This window comes from Bufo bufo, chromosome 5 (assembly GCF_905171765.1).
Source record: "Bufo bufo chromosome 5, aBufBuf1.1, whole genome shotgun sequence".
Lineage (NCBI taxonomy): Eukaryota > Metazoa > Chordata > Amphibia > Anura > Bufonidae > Bufo > Bufo bufo.
In genome coordinates, this window is record NC_053393.1 from 289166983 (window position 1) to 289179503 (window position 12521).

General features: G+C 47.4%; 1 protein-coding gene and 1 long non-coding RNA gene across 2 annotated transcripts; one reads left to right on the plus strand and one right to left on the minus strand.

Annotated features, from left to right (window-relative positions):
• Positions 1-1627: 1627 nt before the first annotated feature.
• LOC121001775 (lysosomal acid glucosylceramidase-like) lies at positions 1628-3275 on the plus strand. The gene is given in 4 exon segments (XM_040432990.1): positions 1628-1913; positions 1992-2090; positions 2093-2815; positions 2818-3275. Coding segments are annotated over 4 exon segments (1530 nt in total). The 5' UTR covers positions 1628-1660; the 3' UTR covers positions 3273-3275.
• A 329-nt stretch (positions 3276-3604) lies between these two features.
• Positions 3605-11290, minus strand: LOC121001776. The gene is made up of 3 exons (XR_005779138.1): positions 10803-11290; positions 10117-10437; positions 3605-3657 (listed from the first exon to the last, which is right to left on the minus strand). It is a non-coding gene; the product is annotated as an uncharacterized LOC121001776 (long non-coding RNA).
• Between the last annotated feature and the right edge of the window lie 1231 nt (positions 11291-12521).

Below are 12521 nucleotides of genomic sequence, written 5' to 3' on the forward strand. Positions count from 1 at the left end.
TTTTTATTTTTCCGCTAATAAACGGCACAAAAGGCTTTACAAGAAATGACTGCACCGCTGAGCTGCAAATATATTTTTTCTTTTTCCACTAATACACGTCTCAAAAGTCTTTACAAGAAATAACTACACCGCTGAGTGGCAAATATATTTTCTTTTTCTGCTAATACTCTTCACAAAAGGCTTTAAAACAAATAACTGCACCGCTGAGCAGCAAATATATTTTTTTGTTTTCTGCTAATACACGTCACAAAAGGATTTAGAACAGACAACTGCACTGCTGAGCAGCAAATATATTTTTTATTTTTCTGCTAATACACGTCACAAAAGGCTTTAGAAAATGAGCCGAAAATATATTTTTCTTTTTCCGCTAATACAAATCAAAAAAAGGCTCAACAGATAACTGCACCGCTGAGCGGCAAATATATATTTTCTTTTTCCGCTAATACACGCCACAAAAGGCTTTAGAATAGAAATCTGCCATGCTGAGAGGAAAATATATATTTTTCTTTTTCCACTAATACACGTCACAAATTTACTTTACAAGAAATAACTGCACCGCTGAGCAGCAAATATATTTTTTTGTTTTCCGCTAATACACGTCACAAAAGTATTTAGAACAGATAACTGCACTGCTGAGCAGCAAATATATATTTTTATTTTTGCGCTAATACCCGTCACAAAAGGCTTTACAACAGATAACTGCACCGCTGAGCAGCAAATATATATATTTTTAAGCTAATAACGTCACAAAAGGATTTAGAATAGAAAACTGCGCCGCTCAGAGGCAAATATGTTTTCTTTTTCTGCTAATACACGTCACAAAAGGTTTTATAACAGATAACTGCACTGCTGAGAGTCAAATACAATTTTTCTTTTTCCGCTAATACAAGCCAAAAAAGTATTTTCAAAAGATAACTGCACCGCTAAGCGGCAAATATATTTATTATTTTTCCGCTAACACAAGTCACGAAATTCTTTAGAACAGATAACTGCACCGTTGAGCGTCAAATATATATTTTCTTTTTCCAGAAATACACCCCACAAAAGGCTTTACAACAAAAAAACTGCAACACTATGTGGCAACTATATTTTTTGTTTTTTCAGCTAATACACATCACAAAAGGCTTTACAACAAATAACTGCACCGCTGAGCAGCAAATATATATTTTTATTTTCCGCTAATACACGTCACAAAAGGCTTTAGAACAGATAACTGCACTGCTGAGCAGCAAATATATTTTTTTATTTTTCCGCTAATACACGTCACAAAAAACTTTAGAAAATGAGCCGAAAAATATATTTTTCTTTTTCTGCTAATACACATCACAAAAGGCTTTACAACAGATAACTGCACAAATATAATTTTTCTTTTTCCGCTAATACAAATCAAAAAAAGGCTCAACAGATAACTGCACCGCTGTGCGGCAAATATATTTTTTCTTTTTCTGCTAATACACGTCACAAAAGGCTTTAGAATTGAAATCTGCCACGCTGAGCGGCAAATATATATTTTTCTTTTTCTGCTAATACTCTTCACAAAAGGCTTTAAAACAAATAACTGCACCGCTAAGCAGCAAATATATTTTTTTGTTTTCCGCTAATACACATCACAAAAGGATTTAGAACAGGAGAGAAACTTCTCAGAGGGCGCGGAGCGGACATGTTGGCCGTACGGGAGCTGGTCCTGCTGGCCCTCGCTTCCCTGTCAGGGGCCCTGGGCTCTCGTCCCTGTGAGCGGCAGAGTTTCGGGCACGGCTCGGTGGTTTGCAGGTGTAACGCCACCTACTGCGACACCCTGGATCCTGTGGAACTTTCGGCCTTGGGGAACTTCTCTGTGTATGAGAGCAGCCAGTCTGGGAAGTGTCTGGAGCAGAGCCGTGGCCCCATCAGGAAGCAGCCGCCTGGGCCCTCTGGTAACACTCCGCACATCAGACAGCGCAGTACCCCCACCTGTTGGGGCTGATGCCGATGACGCCCCCTCTTTTCCCCAGGTCTGACCCTCACCCTGAACGACAAGCAGCGGTTTCAGGTGATGAAGGGTTTTGGCGGCGCGGTGACGGACTCTGCTGTCATGAACATCCTGGCCCTGAGCACGGGGCCCAGGACAACCTCCTGCGCTCCTACTTCTCGGAGGAAGGTATCGGATACAGCGTCCTGCGTGTCCCCATGGCCAGCTGTGACTTCTCCCCCCGCGTCTACACTTACCTGGACCGCGAGGGGGACTTCACACTGGACACCTTCAGCCTGCAGCAAGAAGATGTGAAGCTGAAGATCCCAACCATCCAGAAGGCCGAGGCCCTGTCCAGCCGACCCTTGTCCTTGTTTGCTAGTCCCTGGACGGCTCCACCATGGATGAAGACCAATGGGAATATCACAGGCAAGGGCAGCTTGAGAGGGTCTCCAGGAGACCGCTACCACAAGACCTGGGCCCAGTACTTCATCAGGTTTCTGGTTGAATACGCCAAGCACAATGTGACCTTCTGGGCGGTGACGGTGGAGAACGAACCGACGGCGGGGATGATCAGCGATTACCCCTTCCAGTGCCTCGGCTTCACCCCGGAGCTCATGAGGGACTTCATCGCCCTGGATCTGGGCCCGGCCTTCACCAACAGTTCACACAAGAACGTCCAGATCATGATCGTAGACGACAATCGCATACTGCTGCCTCACTGGGCCAAAGTGATCCTGTCTGACCCGCGGGCCGCCCGCTATGTTCATGGTGTGGCGGTGCACTGGTATCTGGACTCTGTGGTCCCCGCAGACGTCAGTCTCGGCAGTACGCACCGCCTTTACCCAGATTACTATCTGTTTGCCATCCCTGGGATGTGGCAGTGCGCCTGGGATGCTGGGAGCGGGGAAATGAGTACAGCCGGAGAATCATAGAGGATCTGAATTACCATGTGACGGGCTGGACGGACTGGAACCTGGCCCTGGACGTGAGCGGGGGCCCCATGAGGGTGGGTAACAATGTGGACAGCCCCATCATAGTGGATGTGGAGAAGGACGTCTTCTACAAGCAGCCCACCTTCTACCACATGGCGCACTTCAGTAAGTTTATCGCCCCGGGGGCACAACGTGTTGGATTGGATGCCACCCAGAAGTCCTCACTGGAGAGCGTGGCATTCCTCAGCCCAGAGGGCTCCGCCATCGTGGTCATCCTCAACAGGGCCTCCCAGGATGTTAGCTTCTCCATCTCAGACCCTTCTATGGGGACGATAGAAGCCCTTTCTCCAGGAAACTCCATCCAGACGTACGTGTGGAGGCGCCGCTGAGTCACCCCAATACTGTATAAATACCGTCACCCCTACCACTGACTGTATACACTATAAATACCGCCACCCCCACCACTGACTGTATATACAGTGTATAAATACCGCCACCCCTACCACTGACTGTATACACACTGTATAAATACCGCCACCCCCACCACTGACTGTATACATTGTATAAATACCGCCACCCCCACCACTGACTGTATACACACTGTATAAATACCGCCACCCCTACCACTGACTGTATACACAGTGTATAAATACCGCCATCCCTACCACTGACTGTATACAGTGTATAAATACCGCCACCCCCACCACTGACTGTATACACAGTGTATAAATACCGCCACCCCTACCACTGACTGTATACACAGTGTATAAATACCTCCCCCCCACCACTGACTGTATACACTGTATGAATACCGCCACCCCCACCACTGACTGTATACACAGTGTATAAATACCGCCACCCCTACCACTGACTGTATACACTGTATGAATACCGCCACCCCCACCACTGACTGTATACACAGTGTATAAATACCGTCACCCCTACCACTGACTGTATACACTATAAAAAATGCCACCCCCACCACTGACTGTATATACAGTGTATAAATACCGCCACCCCTACCACTGACTGTATACACACTGTATAAATACCGCCACCCCCACCACTGACTGTATACAAAGTGTATAAATACCGCCACCCCTACCACTGACTGTATACACTGTATAAATACCGCCACCCCCACCACTGACTGTATATACAGTGTATAAATACCGCCACCCCTACCACTGACTGTATACACACTGTATAAATACCGCCACCCCCACCACTGACTGTATACACAGTGTATAAATACCGCCACCCCTACCACTGACTGTATACACAGTGTATAAATACCGCCACCCCTACCACTGACTGTATACACTGTATAAATACCGCCACCCCCACCACTGACTGTATATACAGTGTATAAATACCGCCACCCCTACCACTGACTGTATACACACTGTATAAATACCGCCACCCCCACCACTGACTGTAAACACTGTATAAATACTGCCACCCCCACCACTGACTGTATACACACTGTATAAATACCGCCACCCCTACCACTGACTGTATACACACTGTATAAATACCGCCATCCCTACTACTGACTGTATACACAGTGTATAAATACCGCAGTTTCTACCACTGACTGTATACAGTGTATAAATACCGCCACCCCCACCACTGACTGTATACACAGTGTATAAATTCCTGTAACGGTCGCGTACACACACACACAGGTGGGAGGGAAGTGACCACTGCGCTCCACCCTTACCCCTGGCCCTGCCTACTTGCCTCGCGAGTCCTAATGACAGGGGACAACTGGACGGCAATCCCTAACTTGGAGTAAGTGCAGGGATGACAGACAGACAAACAACAGGACGTGAACGGACCGAGTCAATACCAGGAAAAGCTGCAAAGTACAAATGGAGCAAGCAGAGAATTGTCAGGAGAAGCCGGGGTCATAAATACCAGGAGAGCAGAGAAGTACAAGAGGAGTCCTAAGAGAGTAGTCAGGTGGGAGCCGAGGTCACAATACCAGGACGGATGCGCAGTACAGGAGGATCAGGCAAAAGGATGGTCAAGGAACAGGATCAGGTAAGTATTCAGCAGTCCAACAAATAGCCAGGAACCTAGAAATTAACAGGCAACCTGTAGCCAGCAGGCTGCCTGTATTTATAGTGGGGAGTGAGGGTCATGTGACGTGGCCAGCGTCACATGACCGACAGACCAACCAGTCGAGCACCGAGTGATCAGCTCGGCGCTCAAGGCAGACTTAGGAGCAAGGAGCCACCCAGCTAGTAACGCCGCCCTGGGAATGAGGTCAAACACAGAACCTCATTCCAAAAGCTAAGCAACAGTTCTGCTGGCAATGGGGGACCGAGTGCACCTTCGGAACCCCGTGACAGTACCCCCCCTTTTACGAGGGGCCACCGGACCCAAGACTTCAGGCGATGGCTTTTCAGGGTGTTCTAAATGAAATTTACAAACAAGTCTAGGAGCATGAACCTCCCTGGCAGGTACCCAAGATCTCTCTTCAGGTCCATACCCCTTCCAGTGAATCAGGTACTGCAAGGAATTACGCACCTTCCTGACATCCACTATTTTAGACACCACATACTCGACAGCATCATTAACAAGAACTGGCGGAGGCGAGGCTTTTGATGGTACAACCGGTTCAAAATATTTTTTAAGCAGAGATTTATGGAACACATTATGAATGTGGAATGACTCAGGCAGCTCCAACCTAAAAGATACCGGGTTAATCACTTCCGTGATCTTATATGGTCCAATAAAACGAGGAGCAAATTTTTTAGAAGTTACCTTGAGAGATAGATTCTTGGAGGACAACCATACTTTATCCCCAACCTGAAAGTTTACCCCCCTTGAACGTCTCCTATCGGCCTTGAGTTTTTGAGAACATTGAGCCTTTTCTAGGTTCGATTGAACCCGGGCCCAAACTGTGCACAGTTCGGAGGAGAGTTTATCAGCTTCAGGGTTAGAGGAGGAGACGGACGACCCAGAATGAAAACGGGGATGAAAACCATGGTTGCAAAAGAAAGGGGAGACCCCAGCAGAAGAATTGACACGGTTATTCAGAGCAAATTTAGCCAACGGAAGGAATTTGACCCATAATAGCTGGTCATCAGCAACATACAACCTCAGGAATTGTTCCACAGACTGATTAAGGCGTTCAGTCTGCCCATTACTCTCAGGATGGTAGGCGGAAGAAAAAGACAACGAAATTTTACATCTTTGACAGAAGGACCTCCAGAATTTGGACAAACTGCACACCCCTGTCCGAAACAATATTTTCCGGGATACCATGCAATCGAACAATTTCTTTCACAAAAATAGACGCCAGGGTTTTGGCATTCGGGAGTTTAGACAGGGGAATGAAATGGACCATCTTGCTAAACCTATCCACCACTACCCACACTACAGTCTTACCCTCCGCCAGCGGTAGGTCAGTTATAAAGTCCATCGAGATATGGGACCAGGGTCTACTGGGAATGGGTAGGGGTAGTAGGTTACCAGCAGGGCGAGTCCTAGGTGTCTTGGACCTGGCACAAACCTCACAGGCTGACACATAGGACTTGACATCCCTAGTTAGAGTGGGCCACCAATAAGATCTAGAAACCAGATCCTTAGTGCCGTCAACACCCGGATGTCCACAAAAGGCAGAATCGTGACACTCACCCAACAGCTGGAGACGAAATTGTACGGGAACAAACAACTTATCTGTTGGGGTGGATACCGGTGCCAGATGTTGTTCCGACCTAATGCGAGCCGAGATATCCTGGGTAAGAGCTGCTAAGAAGATTTTTGCTGGTAGGATGGATTCAGGTGGTACCTCAGTAGGTTGAAAAGCCTGGAAGCTCCGAGATAATGCGTCCGCCTTCACATTTTTACTTCCCGGCCTGAACGTGATGGAAAAATCAAAACGAGTAAAAAACAGAGCCCATCTGGCTTGACGGGGATTCAACCTCTTAGCAGACTCGAGAAACATAAGGTTTTTATGGTCAGTGACAACAGTTACACAATGCCTTGCCCCCTCCAGAAAATGCCTCCACTCCTCAAATGCCCATTTAATGGCCAGCAGCTCCCTATTCCCTATGTCGTAGTTTCTCTCCGTGGGAGAGAATTTCCTGGAGAAGAAGGCACATGGTCTCAGATTAGTGAGGCTGGCAGGACCTTGTGAAAGGACTGCTCCTGCGCTGTCCTCGGACGCATCCACCTCCACAATAAAAGGTTTCTCCTGATCAGGCTGGATCAGAATGGGAGCGCTACTGAATGCCTTTTTTAATTCTTCAAATGAAAAAATGGCCTCAGTAGACCAATTCTCCAAATCCGCCCCTTTCTTAGTAAGGTCGGTCAACGGTTTAGCAATTACGGAAAAATTCATAATAAATTTACGATAGTAATTGGCGAAACCTAAGAACCGTTGTAAGGCCTTTAAGGATGAAGGTCTTACCCATTCCTTAATTGCTAGTACCTTACCAGGATCCATCTTGAAGGCGTGAGGAGTCAGAACATGCCCTAGAAACAGAATCTCCTGCACACCAAAGACATATTTCTCTTGTTTAGCGGATAGCTGATTCTTAGTCAACACCTCTAATACTTGTCTAACATGAGACACATGGGATTCGAAGTCAGGAGAGAATATCAAAATGTCGTCAAGATAGACAACAAATTTACCTAAGAACTCCCTAAGAATGTCATTCATGAAGTTTTGGAACACAGCTGGGGCATTGCTGAGTCCAAAAGGCATCACCTGATATTCAAAGTGTCCTACCGGAGTATTGAATGCCGTCTTCCATTCGTCTCCCTCCTTGATTCGGATTAGATTGTATGCCCCTTTCAGGTCAATTTTTGAAAACCAGGTTGCCCCCAGGACCTGGTTAAATAAATCCGGAATCAATGGGAGGGAGTATCTATTCTGGACAGTGATTTTATTTAATCTCCGGTAATCGATACATGGCCTAAGACCACCATCTTTTTTCTTAATGAAGAAAAACCCCGCCCCCATAGGAGAGACAGAAGGTCTAATATGCCCTTTACCAAGGCTCTCCTTAATATAATCTTCCATGGCCTTGCGTTCGGGCATTGAAAGATTATAAATTCGTCCTTTAGGAAACTTGGCCCCCTCTACTAGCTCTATGGTACAATCATAAGGTCTATGGGGGGGTAGAACCTCCGGGGTTGGTGATGAGAATACATCAGAATATTCTCTAACAACAGAGGGTAAAGTATCAGACTTTACTGAGACCCCAGCCTGTACCACGGACAGGCACGAGTCACACTTAGGCCCCCATCTCACCAACTCCCCATGGGACCAATCTATAGTGGGGTTATGTAGTCGGAGCCAAGGCAACCCTAGTACCACCTCAGCAGGTAGGTTCTCCAGGACTAGAAGCGAACATCTCTCTGAGTGGCACACACCCACGGTTAGAGAAATCTCCGAGGTACATAAGCTCACAGTACCACCAATAAGAGGAGTAGCATCAATAGCCATGACATGGATAGGAGTTGGTAAGGCAAACATAGGAATACCCAATCTAACAGCATACTCAGAGTCAATAAAGCTAGCCGCTGAGCCAGAATCAATAAAGGCCTTACCCGGCCATTTATCTACTCCCAGAGAAATCGTAATGGGTACCGAAAGCTTACATTTAGAAAATTCAGGGTGTACCTGGTCTTTAGGTTGCCTTGCCTTAGGAGACTTGTCAGAGAGGACCCTCTTAGGACACTGGTTGATCCAATGGTCAGGATCTCCACAGTAAAAGCATTCTCCACGTCTGCGGCGAAGATTCCCTCGGGTCATGCCAACCTGCATGGGTTCCTCGGTGGAGACCTCAGCATTGTCTCTGGGATAGGCCTCTGGCTGGACCACCATCTGGGAAGAGAACTGTTGTTCCTGTCGTCTCTCTCTAACCCGTCGGTCAAGTCGGACAACAAGGGTCATCATCTCCTCTAAGGTCTCTGGAAGTTGATAACTGACCAGAAGATCCTTTAATTTATCAGACAGACCTGACCTGAACTGACTCTTCAGGGCTGGTTTGTTCCATCCTGAGGGGAGACACCACCTTCTGAATTGGGTGCAATAATCCTCCGCTGGTAAATTGCCCTGAACCAGTGCCTTTAGAGCCCTCTCGGCTACTAGAGCCCTGTCTGGTTCATCATAGAGGGTAACTAGGGCCTGAAAGAACCCCTCCACAGAATATAAACAACTGGCGCCAGCAGGTAAAGAGAACGCCCAGTCCTGGGGATCACCCTGTAATCGGGAAATGATAATGCCCACGCGTTGACTCTCGGGGCCAGAGGACACGGGGCGCAAACGGAAGTAAAGTTTGCAACTCTCCTTAAAAGAGAGAAACTTCTTCCGGTCTCCAGAAAAGGTTTCTGGGAGCTTAATCTGGGGCTCAAAATGCGGACTGGAGGCCTGAGGAGTGGAAGAGCCTTGCCCTAACTCAAAAGAGCTGAGTTTTTCCCCTAACTCCTGCACCATCTGCGTCAGATTAGAGACATAGTCAGTCAGGGTCACCAGAGGATTCATAATACAGTGGTTATTGGGCCTGTTAATCTGTAACGGTCGCGTACACACACACACAGGTGGGAGGGAAGTGACCACTGCGCTCCACCCTTACCCCTGGCCCTGCCTACTTGCCTCGCGAGTCCTAATGACAGGGGACAACTGGACGACAATCCCTAACTTGGAGTAAGTGCAGGGATGACAGACAGACAAACAACAGGACGTGAACGGACCGAGTCAATACCAGGAAAAGCTGCAAAGTACAAATGGAGCAAGCAGAGAATTGTCAGGAGAAGCCGGGGTCATAAATACCAGGAAAGCAGAGAAGTACAAGAGGAGTCCTAAGAGAGTAGTCAGGTGGGAGCCGAGGTCACAATACCAGGACGGATGCGCAGTACAGGAGGATCAGGCAAAAGGATGGTCAAGGAACAGGATCAGGTAAGTATTCAGCAGTCCAACAAATAGCCAGGAACCTAGAAATTAACAGGCAACCTGTAGCCAGCAGGCTGCCTGTATTTATAGTGGGGAGTGAGGGTCATGTGACGTGGCCAGCGTCACATGACCGACAGACCAACCAGTCGAGCACCGAGTGATCAGCTCGGCGCTCAAGGCAGACTTAGGAGCAAGGAGCCACCCAGCTAGTAACGCCGCCCTGGGAATGAGGTCAAACACAGAACCTCATTCCAAAAGCTAAGCAACAGTTCTGCTGGCAATGGGGGACCGAGTGCACCTTCGGAACCCCGTGACAATACCGCCACCCCTACCACTGACTGTATACACTGTATGAATACCGCCACCCCCACCACTGACTGTATACACACTGTATAAATACCGCCATCCCTACCACTGACTGTATACAGTGTATATATACCGCCACCCCTACCACTGACTGTATACACTGTATAAATACCGCCACCCCTACCACTGACTGTATACACAGTGTATAAATACCGCCACCCCTACCACTGACTGTATACACTGTATAAATACCGCCATCCCTACCACTGACTGTATACACTGTATAAATACCGCCATCCCCACCACTGACTGTATACAGTGTATAAATACCGCCACTCCCACCACTGACTGTATACACAGTGTATAAATACCGCCATCCCTACCACTGACTGTATACACTGTATAATTACCGCCATCCCTACCACTGACTGTATACACAGTGTATAAATACCGCCACCCCTACCACTGACTGTATACACACTGTATAAATACCGCCACCCCTACCACTGACTGTATACACACTGTATAAATACCGCCACCACTACCACTGACTGTATACACAGTGTATAAATACTGCCACCCCTACCACTGACTGTATACAGTGTATAAATACCGCCATCCCTACCACTGACTGTATACACAGTGTATAAATACTGCCACCCCACCACTGACTGTATACACAGTGTATAAATACCGCCACCCCCACCACTGACTGTATAAACAGTGTATAAATACCGCCACCACTGACTGTATACACACTGTATAAATACCGCCACCCCTACCACTGACTGTATACAGTGTATAAATACCGCCACCCCTACCACTGACTGTATACACAGTGTATAAATACCGCCACCCCTACCACTGACTGTATACACACTGTATAAATACCGCCATCCCTACCACTGACTGTATACAGTGTATAAATACCGCCACCCCCACCACTGACTGTATACACAGTGTATAAATACCGCCACCCCTACCACTGACTGTATACAGACTGTATAAATACCGCCCCCCCTACCACTGACTGTATACACTGTATAAATACCGCCCCTCCACCACCGACTATAAATCCCGCCACCCCTACCACTGACTACCGTGCTGGGTAAGCAGAGTTGTCATCCAGGGGTCTCTGAATCTAGACCAGGAAATCGTCTTCTTCCTTCCTAAAACAGAGGAGCTGACGGTACAATAAACACCGTATGGGGGCGTGGCCGGATGCCGGGAGGAGAAGTCGCATAGTGCCAGAGCTCCGGCTGTGGAACTCCGACAGCGGCACAAAGCGACTCTATTATAACGATATTTAATATACTTACCTACCCCAGAACGGACCTTGCTTCAGTACTCCTGCCGATGATGACCAGAGGAAGGAAGAAGGGATCGCAGCCTCAGAAGATGACGGCATTCTTCCATCCAGCTCCTGGGTCTTCTCAAGATGGCGCCGGTTCCCGCCACACAGAGGGAGAGCCCTGTCCGTCCTCTGCAGCGGCACCCATCCAGCGATCTTCTGGGTCTCCCTCTTCAGCAGGATCCGGTTCTCCTTCTTCACAGGAACCTAAAAAACAAAAGAGGGTGAGTGAACAACAGCCATACAGTCCTCCCCTTGATACTTACCCTGCTTCACCAGGCATAGACCCTGGATTAACAGTTACCACAATGCAGGATATGCTGGCAGATCTAAAAAGATCTATTCATGGCGACTTTAAAGAGACAATCTCTGTTATTCATGCAGACATAGTCGCTATAGGAGAAAGAACCGCACATTTGGAAGAAAAAATGGAGGAATTTGTCACAGCGCATAACTCATTAGTAGATAATCATAATGCGGTTGAAGATGACATAGCAACTATTAAACTTAAAATCGCTGATCTGGAGGATCGCTCCAGAAGAAATAATATTAGATTCAGAAGCATTCCTGAAAGCGTTCTGGACTCTCAGCTGCAGGACTTTATTGCGGACCTTATAGTGTCATATCTACCAGATACCCCAGGGTCAGAGTTAATCATAGACCGGGTTCACCGGGTTCCTAAACCCAAAGCTCTACCAGCCTCTATTCCCAGAGACGTTCTAGCCAGAATACACTTTTATCACCTAAAAGACTCCCTGATGAGAGAAGCTCAAAAAAAGAGGACGGATATTCCTGAAAGATTTTGTAATGTCCTCCTATTCACCGACCTGTCGCCAGCGACACTGAGCAGGAGGCGCGAGTTCCAAATATACACCAAAGCATTAAGGGATAACAATATCCCTTACAAATGGGGTTTCCCTGTTAAGCTGATTGTGAGATATCAAAACTCATCAACTGTTCTAGTTTCTCCTCAGGAAGCGTCAGTAGCTTTTGCCAAATGGAACATCACTGTGCCACCGGAGGGCACCAAAGACAAAGAAAGAGACAAAGCAATGAACTCTCCTTCTA